The 22,121-nt window shown below is 39.7% G+C and overlaps 1 protein-coding gene across 2 annotated transcripts; it reads left to right on the forward strand.

The window, feature by feature from the left end:
- Nucleotides 1–1,234: 1,234 nt before the first annotated feature.
- ret (ret proto-oncogene receptor tyrosine kinase) lies at nt 1,235–21,091 on the forward strand. 2 transcript variants are annotated; one of them, XM_038738003.1, is made up of 20 exons: nt 1,235–1,501; nt 10,796–11,041; nt 11,282–11,566; nt 11,836–12,074; nt 12,202–12,397; nt 12,485–12,684; nt 14,285–14,564; nt 14,906–15,037; nt 15,504–15,614; nt 15,765–15,878; nt 15,999–16,243; nt 16,337–16,484; nt 16,603–16,710; nt 16,793–17,007; nt 17,168–17,290; nt 17,388–17,458; nt 18,139–18,276; nt 18,420–18,519; nt 19,150–19,297; nt 20,128–21,091. In XM_038738003.1, exons 1-20 carry the CDS (start codon nt 1,435–1,437, stop codon nt 20,283–20,285), a joined length of 3,324 nt encoding a protein of 1,107 aa, XP_038593931.1. In that variant the 5' UTR covers nt 1,235–1,434; the 3' UTR covers nt 20,286–21,091. The 2 variants fall into 2 exon arrangements, with proteins under 2 accessions (XP_038593931.1, XP_038593932.1); XM_038738004.1 differs by having other exon boundaries at nt 19,150–20,250.
- The last annotated feature ends 1,030 nt before the right edge of the window (nt 21,092–22,121 follow it).

Genomic DNA, 22,121 nt, shown 5'->3' on the forward strand with positions numbered 1-22,121 from the left:
AAGAAAACATACAGTAGGCTACAGTTTCTGTTAATGTATTAACATCAATTTGACATAAGAAAAGCTATCTTGAAGAAAGTAACAATTTACAGATGTTTTCTTGGAATTTTAAAAGAATAACTTTATTTTAAATGGATATACAGGGTTTTAGATAGAAGCTTATTGTGTACAGTTGAAGGTTAAGAGACTACCAAAAACTTAATATGATAGCTAATCTGGATATTATCAGGCTTTCAACATGCATTTTCAGTATAACAGCAGGTCCCACAAATGAGAAAAACTGAGTTAACCAAAGACAGCAGGTGCAAATATAATAACAAGGGTGATGATGTGTTTTCTTCCACTTGGTGAAAGTTGCTGGAGCTCCTGAGGAGCCCTGCCATCCCCTCTGCAGCCCAGTGAGCTTCAGTGTTTTTGCTCCATGCAGAGGCATTGATTGGAGGGCGATCGCTGTGTGAGTGGCTGGTGTCCTGACCCGAGGCTGCAGCAATGCATCACTCCACGCTATCCAGTCACAGAGAGATCCCTCACTTTAACACAACCTTCAGCCTTGGACACACACTCAAGACCAGAGAGGGGAAAGGTTCCACAGAGTTCGACCAGAGTCACGCAGCTGGACTTGCAGTAGTTAAAGTGTAATTTATGAGCAGATAGACTCTGCAGATGTATGCTGTGGTTAGTAGTGAAGCCTTAGTTATCCATATGGTGTTTAGGCTGCAGCACAATGGTTCATCATTTAGCAAAAAAAAAAAAAAATGCTACCTCCCCACTGGTCCTCCCCATTCATTTGATGCTGACTGTAACCACTTTTTTTTGTTTTAAATGTTGTTGTTTAGATCCACTGAAGTAAATATTTAAATGTCACTGGTGTTAGTGAATGGGGTTACATGCGACATAAAGATGATAATAATTATATTAATGATGAATTAAATTCATACATTTAGGAGTCTGTTATAATGAAGCAGTGATTAAAATGCACACACCTGATACCCTTTTTGAAAACAGTGCCTGTACCTTTAAAATGAACTATTACGCATTTAATGATAATTGTTAATAATTTTCCCCCCGCTGAGTGTTAATGAGATGACCGACCTGCTGGTAAATTATGCTCTTAAATTTCCTGTAGATGCTGTGCTGCCTGCTGCTGCGGAAGCAGCGGGGCAGTGAGTAGAGAACCCCCTCCCCCTGGCCAGCCAGCCAGCCAACCAGTCAGTCAGCCCAGCAGCAGCCACTGGAGCCGCACACAGCAGCCCGTCTATGGGACACTGAGGACTTCATCTGGCCGCCCGGAGCCGCGCACGCGGGACACGCACTGGTTTATTCAACGCCTCCATTTATTTTTTTTTTATCGCATTCATATTTTGAATTCGTCGCTCTAAGGAACTTTTTTGAATCGCATTTTCATTCAGCAACTTTCACTTATGGTTCGCGAATATGGGCTCAAGTTGCGGTTTCTCTCGGGGAAACATCGTTGTGGTGCTGCTGCTGCTGCTGCTGGAAGGTAAGGTTCATCATCAGCTTCATTGTTTGATTTCAGGGGCACAAGATGAAGTTGGAAACAATTTTAAATGTATGTAATTGCACTAAAGCATGTTTCCAAGTGGCTTTCTTGAAAAAGATCGGGCTATGCAGGCAAATAAAAAAACAACATTTAATGAAATTGAAATTTTAAATAGTGAAATGCAGCGGAGAAAATTTTGAAATCGTCTTTTCTTTACACTTCAAATCCTCTGCCCTGTTTGAGATATTATCTGTAATTCTGACAGCATTGTTCTTTTCTTCATCTCTTGCTTTCCTCTAAGAAAGGCAGGTACTTGTGGTAACACAGCAAGAACTAAAATATGTTTGGTTTGGGATACACTTAAAATGATTTTTTTATGATCAATTTATGATTCACTGTTAAACTGACTATCATGTGGGGGAAAAGATGAAGAGAAGAGAAAATTAAGAGAAATGCAAAAAAGGTTTCTGAGCTGCTACAAACAGAGCCAGTGGACCTGAAGTCTAGATGGCAACTGACAAATACACATTAAGTAGGCTGCTAGTTTGTAAAGCTAAAATGCAAAATTTCGGAAGCCCAGTGAGTTTAAGGCCTTTCCAAGAAGTATCTGAAATGGCACGAACACAATGCCAGCACTGTTTCATGCTGCAGAAAGTGATACTTGTATTGTGTGCTGGTTGTTATGTGTGGTATGACACACTGAAACCTAGAGTCAGATGAGTCCCATACCATATATCATAATATTATAATCCCATTCACAATCCCACAGCCCAACTGTACCAACACTGTCCACCCATGCAGTCTATATTTAAAGTGTCTCTCATAGGTCAGGAGTGTGCAAATCTCAGTGTGCAGCAAGTATGTCAGATGTGATGCTTGGACAAATATAGGCCATTGTGTGGACTTAAAACATAACAGAGGTTACTATCAGTGCTTTCATCAGGGATGTAGAGTGTAAAAGATTAGTCTTTTAGTTGAATTGAGATGTGAAAAAGGTGTTAATTTTGACGTGAGTGGCTCTGCGCTAGTTTATGCCTGCAAAAGTGGGCTTACACTCCCAGTAAACTACAGCCCTACATAATCGCTCCAGGGAGTGTTGCTCCTGCAGTGTTGTTAAAATGATTAATGAAATTTTTAAGGTGCCACAGTTGTGTGTAATGTTCTCTGGTTATTCTTCATTGTGACAGACAGTGTAGTCTCAGTGCACAGAGGCTGAGAGATGTAGATCGACATCACACTATGATGCTCCTATCACATGCCCTGCATATATTTGCATCTCAGTTCCCGCTTTGTTCTCCCTGTATTGTCACTGAAGCAGGCATCTCTGCTGATAGGTATAGACGACCACAGTCGGTCCAGTTTGATTTCGAATGTCAAGGGCGTGAAGGTAATTACATGGGTGCTGAAATCTACACCCTACGCAAACGCGGCGCCCCTCACCTGCCTGCTTGTTTGCAACAAAAGACCTACACTTGTTCAGAGAGGAGAAGAAGCGAGCTGCAGGCAGGTGTGCAGCAGCTGCTCCTATCTCTGGGCAAACACTAGCTGTTTGTTTTCTTTAGGAAAATATCGCCTGTTATACAAGTGCACACAGCATTCAAACCGCAGCTCGGACGTTAACTGCTCTCAAAATGACACATCAGATTGATTTTGCTGTATACGCTCAAGATGATGTTTTTGTCTCACTTTTTGAGGATGATGTGAGTTTTCATCACCATACCAGTCTAATATTTGTGAGAAACTAACGAATGGTTGCATTATTTGTTTAGATTGAAGTTAACAAAATATATTAGTAAGTGTCTAGTAATTTACAGCCTCACTGTTGTAGGTAACAGGTTAGTGATTGGTTTAGTGTTACTTGCAGAGGGAATCAAAAAAAGGAAATTGGCAATCAGCGCTCACTAGAAGAGTAATCAGCATTTTTCTGCGTCGCCCTGTACTTACGAGAGGAGTTAAGTAGAAGAAGTAAAGCAGTTCAAGACTTGAATTAGAGTGAATTGGAGCCTGGTAACCCTCTTTGTTTATGTAGTTACAGTTGGAGTTGGTGGCAGTCTGGATGTAAAAAATGATTTCTTGCAATCATGGACATCTTTTGATCAGTCATGGCTTTGTTAATATTTGAACTTTTGATCAGGAAGAAGCAGAATGTATGCAGGTATGCATCTAGAGAGCTTTTTGAAACTACTTTTATTATTATTAATTTGTTTGTATTTAATGGGAGGCTGGCTGATGAGATTTCATGACTTGGACAAGTTTAAAGAAATGATGAAGGCTTATGGAGTGGTAGCTTTGCAGCAGTACAAAATGTTAAACGTACATTTTGTTACCAAACCTGGTAAAAGCCTTTATTGAAATTAACTGACACTTCTGTTTAATCCATCACTTCCCCACAGATGTTTTCACATAAAAGCATTGATCCGTTTATCCTCCACCGTGACCTTGCTACTGTATCTTTGACCCTGCTTTGCCCTCTAACCTTTGAAACCTTAACCAAGTAATTTCCAGTGATGACCCCCACCATCTCAGAGGAAGCCATGTTTGCAGCCTCTTTAGCTGCTCCTCCTTCTCCTTGCATCAGAACGATCATTTTCATCAGCATCTTTTGCCTATGAGAAGGACCAGACCAATAAATCTCATTTGATGCTGCTATTTGATTTAGGTCCTATTACATTCTATGATTTAGTAAAGCTTCTGTCTTGTGCTGCCTATGGATGCATTGCATAAATCTTGTCAATTTTCTAGTCTTGCTGTCACTGCCTTTCTTTTAGTGTAATTGGAAAATATCATGATACAAGTTGTTTGCTGTAGAGTTTATCGTTTATATTAAATTGCGTCACTTCTCTTTATATCTTTGGAAGAATAAGTTAAATTCTCGGTGGCTTTCTGTCAAAGCTGTTACTAGCAAAACCGACCTGGCATAGGGAATGTATTTTTTTTGGTGTTTAGTTTATTGATTTTTTAAAACATTGTGGCATACAAGACATGTCTCACCATCTGGCCTCAGCTTCTCCTCACCCATCTTACGGCAACACTCCCTAAAAGAACAATCAGCTACAAATGCAAAGTATGACCAAAGTTATAGACATTTTTTTTACAGGGAAAAATACAAGTTAAGGAGTGCAACAGGAAGCACAAATGCAGCTGGTACCTTTTGGGACAGTCAACAAAAAGTTGCATCATCACAAGTTTTATCAGAATCAAAGCAGTGGTGCAGCAGTTTCAGCCTTTATGACAATTTGACTTTCAGCTCCTCCTTTTGCCAGCTTAGGCAGTTTTTAATCAGCAAAATGTTGGCATAAATGCATCATCCCAGTAGGTTATTGACCAAAATCGACCAGTGGTTTGTTGAAATTTTATGTCTGATGGAGGAACATCACCCACCTATTTCTTCCATTGCTGAGAGTCTCAACCTCTAACTCTGGACTGTTACTTCAGCTGCTGCTGGCGTTGCATGGATGCTGCTCCTACCTGTCAAAGCTCTCTGTCTGATCCTCTCGTCAGTTCAGGGTCACACTTCCCTCTCATGCACGGGTAGAATCTAATTTGCTGTGGTGAAAGGACAAGGAGACATTGATTGAAATTTCGCCCTCGGGGCATTTAGTCCTCTCGTTTCACATGGGGCTTGACAAGTTATTTTCCAGTTGCCTAGCGGTGCACGTTGCGTTTGACCCATCATTTACAACAATGAATGAAACAAAGAAGACCCTAGGCTCATTTGATTCCACATGGCCATGTGATGCTGCAGAATTTGATGTGGGTAAATGTAGTACTTTGCAGTTTTAACGGTGAACCAGCTTTAAACATGAACATCTAATTTGCCCAATTAATTCTAATTACTGTAAAAAAAATGTGACAATTGTGAGGACAGATTTGACACATTTTCTCAAAATTCAAAAATTATTTAACACCTCCTTGCTTCTTGTCAAAAAGAGAATGCTGCTGCTTGCCCCCCCTCTGCCAGCCCCACCCTGGCATCACCGTCTCCATTTGTTTGATCCTTCCCTTTACTGAAGTGGGCAAACATGGAAATGATTTTTCCACTAGCCTTTCACTCCTACCACCTGCCAGTGCCAGAAACTGAACTTCCATTTATGCTGGAAGATCAGCGTCCTCCGTTCTCCCTTTGTTTTACTGTGACACCACACACCACATAACAAGCAGTCAGAAGCTAATAGTACTAATCGTGTGCTCATTTTAGTTTAGGTAGAATTAAAGATTTAATGATACTAAAATGTTATACATAGCACATGTGCAAAGTGGAATTATAGTTCCACAATTAATACATTTTATATACTATTTCAATTTTTTATTACATTAGCACAACAGACCTCTTGCAATGGCAATGGCAAACAAACTTGATATGCAAAATGTGTAGGTATATATATGTCTGCTTTAGCCATGAATGAATGAAGCTCTGTCGGTCTGTCTGTCAGTTGTTCCAGACTGAAATATCTCAACAACTATTGGATTGCCATTTAATTTTGTCCAAACATCCAGGGACCCCAGAGGAGGAATCCTGCTGACTTTTAATGATCCCCTGACCAAACACCTGCAAAACTAATGTCACATTCCCATCAGCTTCAGCTGCACTTTGTTTTTAGTGGAAATGACCAAATGTTAGCATACAAACACACTAAACAATGATGGTGGACATGGTAAATATTAAACCTGCTAAAAATCATTGTCATTGTGAGCATATTAGCATTTCGCATACAGCATAAGTATAGCCGCACAGAGGAGCAACTGTAACTGTAGAGTAGACTCTTTCTTGTTTAATTGTGAAAGTTTCTCTTGGCAGTAAATGTACAGATTATCTTTATTTTGATGCTTTAGATGCAGGCGTAAATATGAAAATAATAGATAAAAGTAAGTAAAAATTAACATTGGATTAGAAAGCCATTGATTTTCAAAATCATCTAGCAAGCTGAAACTATCATGAAACCTGTGGCAGTGAGCCATTTATTCAAATAAAATAAAATAAAACTTTATTTTGCCACATACAGCGAATTGTCTTTGCCTATTTCGGAGTACATCAGTCAGTGAATCTGATGGCTTTTTACTACTGCTCTGATGAGCATAAAGATGTTTTATCAAAGCAGTCTAATGACTACTGCGTCAAACTCTGGAGCTCTATGATGCACCACGTGTTCAATTTTTGATGCCACTGTCATCCCCACAGGAATTTTTAAACTGAATTTGTACTTGCAGCTAATCCCCAAGGAGATGTTCTATTAGATTTCTTGATGACTGATGAACATGGTTCATTGGATCTCAGCTCTTGTATTCTCTGAGGGCTAATTGGATTACATTATGGGGTAATTGATTATTATGTTACGGTATGCATCACGGTAAACTGAGTAATATACCTGGAGCCTGACTCCAAACTGGGATCAGATATCGTGTTACTCTGATGAAAAGTTTTATGACTGTGTCATCATAACAGGAAATGACTTTCTTTCCTTATTACAACTCATTGTTTTGAGATTGCATCACAATCAGGACTATATTAAATCCAGAATGATATGACGAAGCAGTCATGCATACTGGCACAGGAAACCAAGAGGGAGACATTTGCAAACAATTTGATCAATAATAGCTTTCATAAGTGTAATTATAACTCAATGTGCAGCTTTTTAGTTAATTGAATCCTTGAAAAGAACCATATCCATGACTGTTACATCTTTGGAAGCAGAGTAATCATGATAGGTTTCAGAGTGATTATGATATTTATTGTGCTAATATCACCATGATATAACTGGGTGATATGCTCCTCATTGCGGCTTGCTACAGCTGCTTTGTAATAGAGAATGGATTGTTTGAAAATGTGGATATTGATGGACTAAACTGAGGAGTTGGCTGTGAAATTAAAACTGTGCAGTAGATGTAATATCTCTGTGGCCATGCAGCTAAACAAGTGGGTCCATATTATGTTCAGCGGAGGTGTTTGCACACATGCAGCCATGAGCCTTTCTCCCTGTCTGTCTCATCAGTGGAAAACAATCAGCATCACTGTTGATTAGTACGGCTATTGATTGGTCTGATGCCAGATACATGGCCTTTCCAATGGGTCGTTACCAGGGACAGATGCAGCGCACGTTGACCTTGGGAGAGAAAGGGCAGTGGTTTGAGCTCTCACCGCAGGACTGCCAGTCTACGAACAAGATTAGCGAGGGAGTGAATCATGCAGTTTTCCTGGTCTGCCATGCCGTTGACAAGGATGGTCAGTGAGGACGTCTGGGTGGGCGATCCATGTTTTGTTTCCTAGAAGGACATTCAGAGAGGTAGATTAGTAAGCCTGTGGGTTAGTCTACCACATGAGCTCATAGCTGGTAAATCTATCAGCCGAAGCACGCATTGAGCTAATTGAGTTCCTGTCTTTGTCTGGGACGACGGAGAGGGCGTCCCACCCTATCAGGCCAGTCCTAGACACGCTGTGGTCTGTGGCTGAATGAGCACATGGTTTCAGATTTTGTGAGTGCTTGTGTCCTTTTTGTCTTCCCACAGTTAAAATATGAGACAAAACAGACACGTGCCATAATTAACTGAAGAAAACTGCAGTCATCGAAGGCAACCAGGAAGAGCATAGCCTACATGTACAGATGAGTGCGAGGGTTCAATTTCACTATCCACTCAGCAGTACATGATATCTATTGTAAACACGGCTTGCTACAAGAGTCCTCCTGTTCAAACAATTGCTTTGTTTGCAAAATTACTTACTCCAGCTTTTGAAGAAATGACAATGTGTGTGGCAGCTCAGCATCTGTTTTATGGGTGTTTTAAGGCTGTAAAGGGTATTCTTATGATTGTAATATTTACACACTTTGAGTTATGGGAGATCAAAGCTGTCCCAAAAACAACTTAATGTTCATCTATATGTCAAACTCTGGTGAACATTTTTCAGCGTTTATAAGACAAAAAACTGAAATAAAACCTGTACTGCATCTTTTATTTGTAAAATCATTTTCCATCTCTTGCATGGTCATAAGAGGTGAAATATCATTACTATCTTTATTTCCATCATTCTTGTGCATCATTTAGGGAAGATAATGAGTCATGCTTTTGGAAAATCTTCATCATGGCTTCACAGACCAAAGATGCCATTTGCTAAGAGAGGCCTGCTTGATCCATTCAATTAATTAGTTTTGATATAAACTGCTTGCTTTCTGTTGGCTTCAGTCCTGGAAAGAAATTGAATTTTGAATGATATAAACAAATTGTGTTGCACGGGGTCCAGCCACAGTGGCTTGGAGCCAAAACACAAATGCGTTCTGCTCCCACCGTTTAACACGTTGGACCCTCTAGTTTTATTTGTAGAGCTGCTGTCATCTGCTCTGTTTGACTCATGACAGTGTCATGTGTAAGATATCTGTAGATTCAGTTAATTTGATTTATTTATCTAATAAAGGCCTTGTTAATTATACAATGAATCTGAGATCATTAGCATCTTATTATATTAGTACATGCCTTAGTTTAATAATGTATTTTGATAATGATTAAGCTGTAGTTGCACCCTGTTGAGCCTGTGTCAGTAAGATAATGGCTCCCTCTAATGGACATTTTAAGTAAACAGAATGATACCTACACTTGAATAAAACCATCATACTCTGTTTTGCTCTTGTAGCTACTATATTTTATTATTGAAGTTACTTCCAGGAAATTTGCATTTAAAGTTTAAAGTTCTTCTACTATTGTTCATCCATGTTGAACCATTTTGTTTTTCTCACGACACTGTACTGTATTATTACATTAGAAATAAAAGTAAAATGTTTGGAGCCCAAATTGTCTTTTCATCAGGGCACTGGTCTACAGGTATCCAACAACTGCATGTGTGTGTCTTTGAATAAATAGTCGTAGTACCGCCCTTGGGTGTGGCTACATAAAGCACTCTAAGCCAGACTGAGTAGCAATAAAATATCAGTAGTTTTAAAACAGAACTTAACTTTAGATCTTTTTTTCATACTCCCATGGTCTGATTTGAAAGCTACAGCTTACTCACTTAATCACTTTGAATGATATTATATGAACAACAAATTTAACAAGCCTAATTTTAATTCTGGTTAAATGCCATTGCTGCAAATATTTTTTAATTTTCTTAGAAAAACATGTTGTCACAAGTTTTCTATGCAAGCATATTGTTAAATATATTGTGTTTCCTGTCTGTATTGTACTGTTTGAAACAAATTTGTCCATAAATAAAAATGTGTTTTGAGCAGTTGATTTTTTGGCAGCAGCGCCATAAGAAAAACATTTGGGGTGGCATCTAACAGATCTATATAACCTACTGTGCTCAAAACATAAATACAATCCTCAGCCAAATAAGGCCCTATGATTCTTTTCAAATGATGAGCATGAATTGCTCTAATTTGTATGTGATAGGTTGAGGAAATGGAAAATCATCCCTAAAATCATGAAAGTACCTTCACAGCAGGATTCACAAACATGTGGCCTGCTGTTTGTTTTTGTGCCTGGAACACTTAATAAAAAGGGCTGTAGCCTCCCTGAGTGTATCTCCATCCTTCAGGAAGGACAGCCACATTTTATCCATCAGCTCAGCCTCCTGTCATCCAACCCCCACTAAATTAAATCAATGTCTGAAACCAGAGCCGAGGCCTCAACTGCACTAACAGAAATAGAAAATCTAGTTTTGCTGTCTGCTAATGACATTAGTGCGTTCCCTAAATGGTCGCCTACCGTCGTCAAAGAGGACCATAACAGGGATATAATTACAGGAGGAACACTCACATCTCCATTTTCCTGTAAAACACACAGCTTGCTATAGGTCTTTATGGATTACTCCAACACACATACACAGCCCACACTCCCCTCCGGCAGGTAATGATTCATTTCTCTACCATATCATGTTATCCCCTCGTAATTAAACTTCTCAAGGTGAACACAAGGAGAATCGGAAACCACATGTTATTGACCATATGAGAAATTCATTAAAAGAGCTGCCTAAGTGTCACATGAGCCCTTCTTTCAATTTCCGGGAGAGATGAAAGACGAGGAAAAAAAGAGAAGCTGTCATATTCCATGTGTGTGTTAATTTCCATTCAGTGGTCAGACAGCATTGTCAGTGGGTATTGTTGCCACAGTGAAATATCCAGAAAGAGATGTCTGATTATTGCTGTTATCCTGCTCTGTAATAAGAGAGGGTCTCAGCAGTAATGTCACGCCTTATTTTCAACTTATCACAATGTTTTCCTTAATGGAAATAAAACCATATTCCTGTGTGACTCACTTGGCTGCCTGTTTTTTTTAAACATCTGGTTATTTCATGTCATCTTTCTGCAGGAGCGACAGGGCTGTACTTCCCTCAGAATGAGTACACTGAGACTGTGTATGTTGGCCAGCCGGCAGGGACACCGGTCCTCCAGATCCACGGCATGCTGGATAGCGACTCTGAGAGGCCACATTTCTTCCTGTGCTGGATCCTTTCTGTCAGACGTCCAGTCTACAGCACCTGGTTCAACCTGGACATCAACACTGGAATTCTGTCCTTGAATAAAACCCTGGAGGAGAGTGACTTCGCCTTGATAAGTAAGTTGGATATAAGTATTTTAATGGTAACATATTAGTATAATTTCAGTGCCACCTATCCTCTGCGCATGAAAGTAAATTAGTTTCTTGACATTTGGCTCTTTGCATACTAATAAGGTCTCTGCCTTCAGGATGATAATGTAATTGCATACAGGCAAAAAAGATCTCCATCATCAAAAAGAGCACTGTCTGAGATTAAACAATGCCTCTTGTTTTTGTTTTGGCTCTGCGTCTCGTCAGATCAAAAGTCATGGTTTGTGAAGAAGTTGAACCTGCGTGCCATGTTACATAACTCCCCGAAGAAGTCCCAGTGCAGCAACTCTCTTCGGATCACCCTGGACTTTGTCAACACCACAATGCCCCAGTGTGCTCAGACAGATATGAAGGAACTATGCTTCCCGCACAGAGACACCTCCAACCCCCACATCATGGAGAACAGATTCCCAGGGGCCCTGCGGCAACTCAGACGCCTCACCAGACTCAATGTCTGCCCCAACTACACCATCTCTTACAATGTGGAGTCAGGTTAGACACATTAAAGAGGCTATGTAATACTTCAAAGAAGAAATTACACATTCTTCCATTCTTTCCAACACTCAGGAGTTTTGCTGCTGGTCTTACCAGTATCTTACAGTGGCTATTATTAGCTAATGTGAGCAAACTTTAGGTAAATATTGACTGACTGACTCCTCTCCATTCTTGCTGCTATTAGTTTATTGTTATCAGTATAGTCCATTCAAACGATGGGTATAGACACATAGACACCTGCTTTTTGTTGTTCCTCTTGTTCACAGATACCCCAGTACCATTTGCTGTCAATGAGAACACCACAGAGCTGGTGGTGACTGCTCCGTTGGACCGCGAGGAGAGTGAGCGCTACAGACTCCTGCTGGTTTGCACGGTCCGGACAGAAACGGTCATCACCAAGGTGGAAACTTCACTGAATGTTTTTGTGAACGATGAGGATGATAACGCACCATTCGTGAATGGTACAGACACAGCAGATATTGTCATCAGCTACAATCGGACAAAGGTGAGAAGACTAATATAACACTGATCTGATCAGTTTTGATTATTTTATAAGCACAATGTTGGCTAATTTTATCCTCTTTCTATTAGGATTCAGATTTCTCCTGTCTCTGTTTTTTTATTTTTTCCAGGATGGCTCTTTTGGCACTTTGTTCGTCTTTGACAGGGATTTAACCCCCATTTATCCAATAGACCAGAGCAACAATAAGTTCGTGGGGAGCTTGCTCAATAGTGACCCATGGATAAAAGAAACATTTGACATAAAAGGCACCTTCAGTGAAAAGATAGCTGCTCACGGAGGCATTCGAGAAACCGTCCATAACTACCGTAAGTAATCCAGGGGCTAATAAAATGTACATGTTTTTATGAACACCTGATGCAATGTGATGCTAAAACACATTTTCATGATTTTAGAGCTTGTCCTGAAGAGGAACCTGTATGTGACTGAGAATCACACCCTGCAGCTGGACTACCTGGTCAATGACACCACGTACCCCGGTCTAGAGGGAACAGTGTTGCTGCACTTCAACATCACCATCTTACCGGTCCACATCCGCTTCCCCAACATCACACATATATTCACGTTGACACGCAGAGCTTCTGTTTATGCACAGGTACTTATGCAAATCTATAACTCCTGAATTAGTGTGCGGCTGTCTTAAACAATAGATAGACATTTTTCCAAGTCAATATTAGTCACACTGCTGTAGTTGTTCCTCCTCAACAAACTGGCCATGGAGTCCCTTCCTTATGAGATTTTAATGTAAGTAAAGGGCATAAAAATGTTACGGTGATAATTTAAACATCTGCACAACCCAATTTATTATCTTAACAGTCGATCTAAAAGACCATCAGAGCATGAGGCAGAACAAGAAGTCTTTCCCTCATTCAGGCCCCAGGTTGTAGAGAGTCCAAGGTATGGATCCAAGTTCCCATTGGCAAAGTTTTTATCAATATTGGCTCTTCAAGTAAGGTCAATACTTTCAATACCTAAAAAAATGCAAAGCAAAGACATTTTGAGTGAATTCATTATCAGACATTCTTGTGCTCGCTGGTGCATTGGTTTAGGCTTCTGGTAGTTACTGACATAGACTTTGTCACAAGGGCATTTTTAGATGTAAATAATATTCTTGGTGTTGCAGTAGATAAACCCTTTAATAGGGAATTACAGGAAATTGGTGCCTGCACAATAGTATGAAGTGTGTAAAGTGTGGCCAGCAACATCTGTCTGGGGCTGGGAGCAACATTAGCTCATACCAGCTTGTTTCCAAGTTTGGCTCCTCATCCGGAGACAAAAAAAAAAAAAGACGTTAAACTGTTGGCTAATGTAAGTGACAGGACATGGGGATAAAAATCCACAGGCCCCTTCAGTGCAACAACGTGTTCTAGAGTTCAAGTAAAGCTAGTATGAGGCTTCAGCACTCACACACACAAGAACATTTTATACTAAAAACAATTCACTTGTAGGTACCTGATTCAATGTGATGAAAATATGCACTTGATTTGCATAACTTTGCCAGGGCCAAATGCATGCCTAGTTGTGAAAGCGTAAAATCTAAATACCGCCATCAGAATTATGTTTCTTATGTTTTTTATGAAGTACTCTCAAGTAATACAGCATGTGGTCAAGCAAAGCTGAAGTCCACACATGAAAATTACTTGACTTGACAACATTATTCAATTTAGTACACGCAGTAACTCACATCAAAAATTCTCTGGATGAGCGACACCTAGACATCACATCAACATTTATCAAGATGACAAACTCAGGCTTGCTAAAACAAAGCCTAATACACAATGTTGAAAGATGCTAAAAAAAAAAGTTGTGCTTGGAAGCCAAAGTCAACAAAGGAAAAACATTTCTGAACTTGAAAGTAATTTCTGTACAATAAATACACTGTACCTGCCTTGATGTCTCTGATGGCCAGAAATGCAACATGCTTCACAGCCTCAATAAGAGGATCAAATCTAATCTTGAAATGTTATATAGTTTTAATTCTATTCAATGTATAGAAATCAGTCATTTTAACAGCTTAGAAATATGACTCACTCTTAAACATGTTAAGAGAGTGCCACCTGCTGGCTAAATAAAAAAAAACAGTAACTGTAATTAATTTATCAGTGTCTCTACAATACAGCAGTCCATAAAGGTGTTTGCTTTCAACTTATATTACCTTCTGTCATTCAAATTTTCAATGTTTCATCTCCTCTCAGGTTGGCACAGTCTGTGTGGAAAACTGCCAGCAGTTTGATGGCTTTAGTGTCACATACCGCCTCGAGGTGCCAGATAAGAACGTGTCTGCTGATGTGCAGTCCTGCTACGAAGCCGTGAGCCTCACCCAGGCCCCAGACGAGACGTGGGGACTGCTCTATGTGAATGACTTGGAGGCGCTACGCAGGCCTGAGTGCCAAGACCTGCAGTATCTTGTTGTAGCTCAGGAGGAGCACACACAGCTAGAGGCCAGCACGCAGATCCACATTGTACTAGATGAAGGTGAGACTGTAACAGCCACAGTCCACTTCATATTTCACAAGGTTTTAAAAAGAAAGTTCATTTAATGCTTGAGATCATAATCTAATCTGTGCTACTCATTAACCTATTTAGTAAACTGCACACATGCTCAGGTTTAAAGGCAAAATATCTTACATAAGTTAGTTCAGTTTTCTCTGGATGTGATCACCAGCTGCTATTTAGGAGACAGTCTGTGTTTCACTTCCTAACTAATTCAACACCACTGTAGGCACACATGTGCAGACTCTTTTTAACAGTTTTCCCTTCTCCCAAATGTCTTTTAAAGATTTGATTATGCGTGTTTTTGGCACTGTTGTACATAGCAAACAAGGCCAGTCAGGAGAACCAGATGTTCCTGTCCTGTGCAGAAAATAGACGGCGAGGTGACTGTGAATCTGTCCGAGGCCTGGGGGCGACAACAGGGAGATGCCAGTGGAGGCAAGGCAGTGAGAAAGGTACATTTTATTTCATTAACACTTATAATAAACATATATAAAATGTGTTCTTTGTAATCTATAACATTTAGAACATCACTGAATCATAACCGTATTAATTATGAGACCTTTCAGTAATTTAACTAGAACCAAATGAGATCATCACTGAGAACATGTTTCCCTCAAAAGTGGTACTGGAACAAATTAAAGGACCAGAATGTGCATGTGTATCCGTCTTGGTAACATCCTTTTTGCAACAGGAGGCAACAAGAGACATGGAAAATGTGGTCTTAATTTAAGTACAAGCTAGAAACACCATACAATGGCCAAAGAGCCCCCTCAGTGATGTATTGTTGTGTTTAACCTGCTATGTTTCTCACCTCGAAGGACTTAATTTCAACATCAAGACAAACTGACCAAAATGTGTCTGTCATCTGGTATCTGTTTTCGCACCTGAATATTCCTGTCTTTTGTGTTTACGTATCAGGAATATCTACAAATTACTCAACCTGCTCCCCTGACCTGCGCACATGTCCAGATAGCTTTTGCGATGCAGTTGAAAGCAAAGATGCGTCAATATGCCCACAAGACTGTACAAGTAAGAAGCACATGCCCTTCTTTATATTACACTGACTGGTTTCTGCATGCATTTAAAGATGTAAAACACATTTTGCTTCATGTATAAATCTGTAAATAAAACCATTCTGACTGTCATGTTCACTATGTTGCGCTTTATTTGTCTCTGAAGAGGAACCTGTTACCGGAGGTCATGAACGAGGCTTGAGGAACGAGATTCACGCTGGCTATGGAACCTGCTACTGCTACTCTCAGAGATGCTTCTGTGAGAAGGTAGATGTTGAGGGTGAGTTGTCATTAATCACAAAAAACTGTGTCCAAGAGGTCCTACTTCATGTCATCTCAAGAATAAAGCAGAAATGCACTGCTGATCTCTGTATTTATATTGATCTTTATTTTTGTGCAGAGGCGATATGTGACGACATGTGTAAGACCATCATTGCCACTGCTCTGCTCCTCTCCTTCATCGTCTCCATCCTCCTATCCTCGTACTTCATCCACCGGTACCACAAGAACTCACCCAAGCCCCCTATTGCCTCTGCTGAGATGACTTTCCGCCGGCCAGCTCAGGCTTACCCCATCAGCTTCCCTGCTAACAACTTACGCCGGGGCTCGCAGGAATCCATTGAGACTGACACCTTTAAAATACCTGTAAGCTTCTTTCAGCCTGTGAGAGACATTTCTTCAGTGTGGTATGTTGAAACTGTTACAAAGTCAAAAAACATTCATATGTTGTTTCAACAGGAGGATCCTAAGTGGGAGTTTCCTCGTAAAAACCTCGTACTTGGCAAGACTTTAGGAGAAGGAGAGTTTGGGAAAGTTGTCAAGGCAACAGCATTCAGGCTGAAAGGAAAAGCAGGTTACACCACTGTGGCTGTGAAAATGCTTAAAGGTAAGATAAGCCAGATAGGGACCAGACAAATGGGGAAATAATGGTGATATATGAGGAGTGAATGTCTGAAGAGATGAATGTTTTCAATATTACAAACCCCTCTTTTCCTCCAAAACAGAAAACGCCTCCCACAGTGAACTGCGTGACCTGCTGTCAGAATTCACTTTACTGAAGCAAGTCAACCATCCCCACGTCATAAAGATGTTTGGAGCATGCAGCCAGGACGGTAAGACCTCAGTCCTCTCACCATCCTCTCTCAGGGAATGTGTGTTGCACATAGAGTCTAAGTGCTGCATATCTATGAATAGGTCCGTTGTATCTGATCGTGGAGTATGCCAAGTATGGTTCGCTCCGCAACTTCCTGCGTGAGAGTCGGAAAGTTGGCCCGAGCTACATGGGCAGGGACACCAACCGAAACTCTAGCTACCTGGAGAACCCAGATGACAGGGCTCTCACCATGGGTGACCTCATCTCCTTTGCATGGCAGATCTCCAGAGGCATGCAATACCTGGCTGAAATGAAGGTATTTGCCAAACTAGAATTTAAGGGTTGAGTGAAGTTGAAATATCAGTTTAAATGAACCTGCTATAAGACTCGGCATTGAAAGGAGCTGAAGTGTCAGTTGAAGACAAAGAGATGAAATGTCGATTGACACACTTTAAATGAGCATTTCGCTCCAACAGCTTGTTCACAGGGACCTTGCAGCGCGAAATGTCCTCGTAGCTGAAGGACGAAAGATGAAGATCTCAGACTTTGGCCTTTCCAGAGATGTGTATGAAGAGGACTCATATGTTAAGAGGAGCAAGGTAAAGAATAGAGACAGAAAACTAGAATAAATAAATTTTGGTGCATTTACAACAATCTTTTGAATACAAATCAGTAATGTCTATCTCTGTTTTCCAGGGCCGCATACCTGTTAAATGGATGGCAATAGAGTCCTTGTTTGATCACATTTACACAACACAAAGTGACGTGTGAGTACAATCATCATATAAAGGGGGATGGTTTTATCATGTTGGGAAATACACTTATTTGCTTTCTTGCTGAGAGTTAGATGAGAAGATTGATGCCACTCTTTTGTATGGTTTGTGAATGTCAAGCTACAAGTAGTTTAGTTTAGCATAAAGACTGGAAAGACAGGGAAACAGCTAGTCTGGCTCTGTCAAAAGGTAATAGTAACACTCACTCATTAACATGTTATATCCTATTTGTTGAATTTGTAGTAAAAACAACAATCTGTGGTTTTACAGGAAGTTACTGCTTCAGCCCAAGAAATAGTTCACCACATAACCCCTCATAAAAACCACAATGTTCTACTTACATTTTGCTGTTTTTATGTATTAAATTAGATAAAGCATGTGACCTTAGTGACCTTTAGGGGTGTTGGTAAGCAGAATCTGTTACCTTCAGACAGAGCCTGGCTAGCTGTTTCTGCCTTTTTCCAGTCTTTATGCTAAGCTAAGAACTTGCTGGCTGTTACTTCTTATTAAACGGACAGAATAGTTAGAATAGTATTGATCTTCATAACTGTGGGCAAGAAAGTGAATAAGGGTATTTCTCAAAATGCTGAACTATTCCTGCAAGCAATTACACAGATTATTCCGTTCTCTATTTTCTTTTTTTTATTCTTATGAGCTCCTGTTTTTGTTTCCAGCTGGTCCTTTGGTGTGCTGTTGTGGGAGATAGTGACACTGGGAGGAAATCCATACCCAGGTATCGCTCCTGAACGCCTCTTTAACTTGCTCAAGACTGGCTACAGGATGGAGAGACCAGAGAACTGCTCTGAGGAAATGTGAGCCCCACTCTGTTACTTTAAAGCACCTCCTCATTTCTCCTGAGTGCAATAACTCTCCTCGACCACATTAAGATAGTCGTGGAAAATTACTGTTGGGAGGATTCAATGATACTTTTTTCACCCAACTTTTTCCTCTGCAGGTATAACCTCATGCTTCGATGCTGGAAACAAGAACCAGACAAGAGGCAGACATTCTCAGACATCAGCAAAGAACTGGAAAAGATGATGGTGAAAAGTCGGGTATGGTGAAGCTATACATTGTAATAAGTTATTCATATTCTTTCACAGGAAAGGAGTGAGGAGAAACTATTAATCAGTCTATTTCTGTGCATTACTCGCACATTTTTGACAAAACTTCTGTGATGCATCATTGAGGCTGACAGCCTGATGTTAAAGTTTTTTGATTCCCCTCCTTTTGGATTTTGCAACTGGCCCAAAATAAGCACCATATCATTTATGCTGAACAACATAACATATACACTGCCTCACTGTCACTTGTCCTAACTGCTTTAAATACCATAATTAGTGTTTGAAGAGCAATCCTAAAATGTGGCCTTGGGCAGCGTAATCACAGGGCATCCCAGTCAGGCCCCTGCTGTTGAAGTGAGGCTAAATATAGAGCATTTAAGGACAAGACAATGCAGGCATGCCATAATACAGCAGGCTAGTTCTCCACTGTTGTAAAAAGGCATGTCACTTGATGTAATGAGTAGAAAGTATTTGCACACATTTTCCTCCGGATCATTGTCAGTGGACAACGTCACTGCACTGAATGTATCTGACCTTTAGCTTGAGCGCACTTGGCCTTAGTGTGCTGTGACTTCTCTCCTCAGTAATCAGCCTAATGGCAGCTTCATCTGTTCTTGTCAGGATTACCTGGACCTGGCTGCGTCCACGCCAGCTGATGCCCTGCTGTACGACGACGCCCTCTCTGAAGAGGACACACCACTAGTGGACTGTAATAACGCCCCTCTCCCTCGAACCCTTCCCTCCACATGGATTGAAAACAAGCTCTATGGTAGAATCTCCCACGCATTTACTAGATTTTAGAAACAGGACACACAACACAAGCTCTCTTTTTTGGCAAGTTGTGATTGGCTTTTCCATAGTCAAGTGTGTTTGACTGTGACCTAGGCATGCCTTTTGCTGATTAATGCTGACATATCTCCCATTTCATCGTAAATGAGAGGCTCAGTGAAAAAAAGATCTTGTGTCTTGACTGTTTTGTTTTATTTGGACCTGCTTCTAATGTACATGAATTCTGACCAAAAATGCTATATTTGTAAATATTGGATCTACCCTTCATTCTAATTTATATGGCACTGCTCATACTCACGCGTCATCTGCATTTTTATTTAACATAACATTTCCATTGTCATCATTTCATTAGTTGTTTGCATTGGAAGAAACAGTGTGTAACATTTGAAACAGGTCCTCACTCAATCAATAACTCACTGTGTTTTTTTTTATTCCAGATGTCTTAAATTTCCTGACTTTCTAATGTATATTAGCTATTAATCTATAATGATTTCACAATTCTGAACAGAGAAACAGTAAGGCTTTTGAACACAACTCTCAGGTGACACTGATTAAAAGTAAAGAACATATTGGACTAGTTAGTTGTTGTCTATATGTATTTCTAAACAGTTATAGAAAGGCAGCCATAGGCCAAGAATGGGGCAATGAGAAACATTAGAGCCTTGATACATTACAAAAAATCCAATGAATAATAAATGATGTGACGTTTCACTTTATGTAGGCAATACAGAGTTTGATTTGAGAGCCTTACTGTCTGCACGCTGTTTATCTTTCACTGAGTGCAGAAAAATGATGTGTTCTTATTTTTAGGCATGTCATACCCGAACTGGCCCGAGAAGAGCCCGGTACCGCTCAACAGACATGATGCCACTAATCCAGTCTTTACAAGATATGCCAATGATAGTGTTTATGCAAACTGGATGGCTTTGCCTTCACCCGCAAAAGCTGTGGACAAGCTTGATAGCTAAAGACAAACCAACACTGTAGAAAAGATGACTAATTGGTAGATGTGTATATTTCTATAAGACTGTACATATACAATCTGATGCTAAAGTTGGTTCCCTTTTATTTCTGTTGCACGGGTATTCAGCGTTTAAAACTGGGGTCTTTTTGCTGTAAAGGTGGCTGGATCAATATAGACCACGCTTCATTCAGCTCTTCAGTATGTTAATTATTACCTCACGGGTCATGTTGGCCAAGTTGTACCACTGCATGACTATTGTAACAGATTGTATGCCAGTGTCAATGTCTTTTAAGTGCCTGTGCCGCTTCTACAATAGCCTCCAATTACTAATGTGCGACTGTGAAGATCTTATTCCAGCCCAGGAATTAAAGGGGACGTCTTTACCATCACCTGTTGTAGACAGCTGGGATTGAGTGAACAAAAGCAAAATGCTGAACTTGTCCTGAAAATGTAAAGTTTCTACTTTAGAGGATTGTGCTCCTCAAAATGACCCATTTTGTGTTTCTCCCACAAGATGTTTCAAAACTGTTCTTGCCAAAGAAAAGTAATGCAGACATGTTCAGTGAACAGTTTTCTTGTTTTGTTCTTGTTTTTTACATGGGAAATATCAACTAGTAAGTGCTACTCCAGTGTAATGAGACTTAATGTAGATTGTGACCATGTCCCGTGTCAGACTACAGTTTACTTTTTGATTCACTGTAATGGGAATATTTGTGGAAAAAGTATGATTATGTAAACTAATCAGTGTTATCATTATGTTGTTATTATTTGATTATGTTCCAATTAATAATAAACTCAAAATGTGCAGTATGTTTGTTCACGTCATGTCTCTAAAAAATAGACAGATAAAACTTCTGTATGTGATTATGTGATTCTTTTTTACAATTTACGAAATGGATGTCTGGTGGTTCACATAAATTATTCTTTTAATAATATTACAACATGGTGTTTAGCCACAGTTAACCTCCAAACATGATTTGTTCATTATACACTCTAGTTCAGAGCAATATTTATTTCTAAATTATTAATTAATATTTGCAGTAGAGGCTGGGAAGCACTGGTCCACAGAAGCCACTTCAAGTGTAAATATCCATTGTTGCAGAATAATGCAAATTTTGCGTGCCTATTCCATTTTCACTGACTCTCAATTCTGTTTCTCGCAAATATCTAATATTGAGAAGCTGATAAAGCTTTTATTTTCTCAGCTTTAAGTGGCAGAGATTTGTGTTTCAGTGAAACAGTCAGCTGGATGACCCCTTTGTTACTGAACACTATCTGTCAAAAAATTTAAAAAAACAGTTGTTTAAAGTATTAAATATTGATTAAAATAGCTATGTGACCTGTCCATGGCTTTCCACATCCAGACTCATTTCATCCTTAATGGGAATTAATAAAGGAAATGGATAAATGACTAAAAATAGAACGTTGTGGAAACATGTCCTGGTTTACTTTATGCACCAACGTGATAACAGATCCCATATATAAAACATTAAACAAGTGGTCTGTCTCCACTTCAGTGGTATTTCAATTAAGAGCTGTGTATCATCAGTGTTTCATCACAGACAGATAAGATAGTTGTTTTAACAGTTGGGACAGAGAAACACAAAAACGTAGTTAATGAAAAGAAGAAAAAACACCTCTGGGGACTTGTGAAATTCTTGTTATCATCTACGATAAAGCTTCCTTTGAATAAACAAATCAATCTTGTAATTAATATTTACAAGAGATATGTTTAATTTTGTTTATGTATAGATTAAACATGGGGAATGAAAATATAGTCTTCAGAAGCCTGTAAAAATAATAATAATGTTTTTATTAATTATATTAAATGAATAATAAA

Source organism: Micropterus salmoides, unplaced genomic scaffold (assembly GCF_014851395.1).
Source record: "Micropterus salmoides isolate LMB-PRFRI ecotype aquatic unplaced genomic scaffold, ASM1485139v1 Ms_hic_scaffold_22, whole genome shotgun sequence".
Classification (NCBI taxonomy): Eukaryota; Metazoa; Chordata; class Actinopteri; order Centrarchiformes; family Centrarchidae; genus Micropterus; species Micropterus salmoides.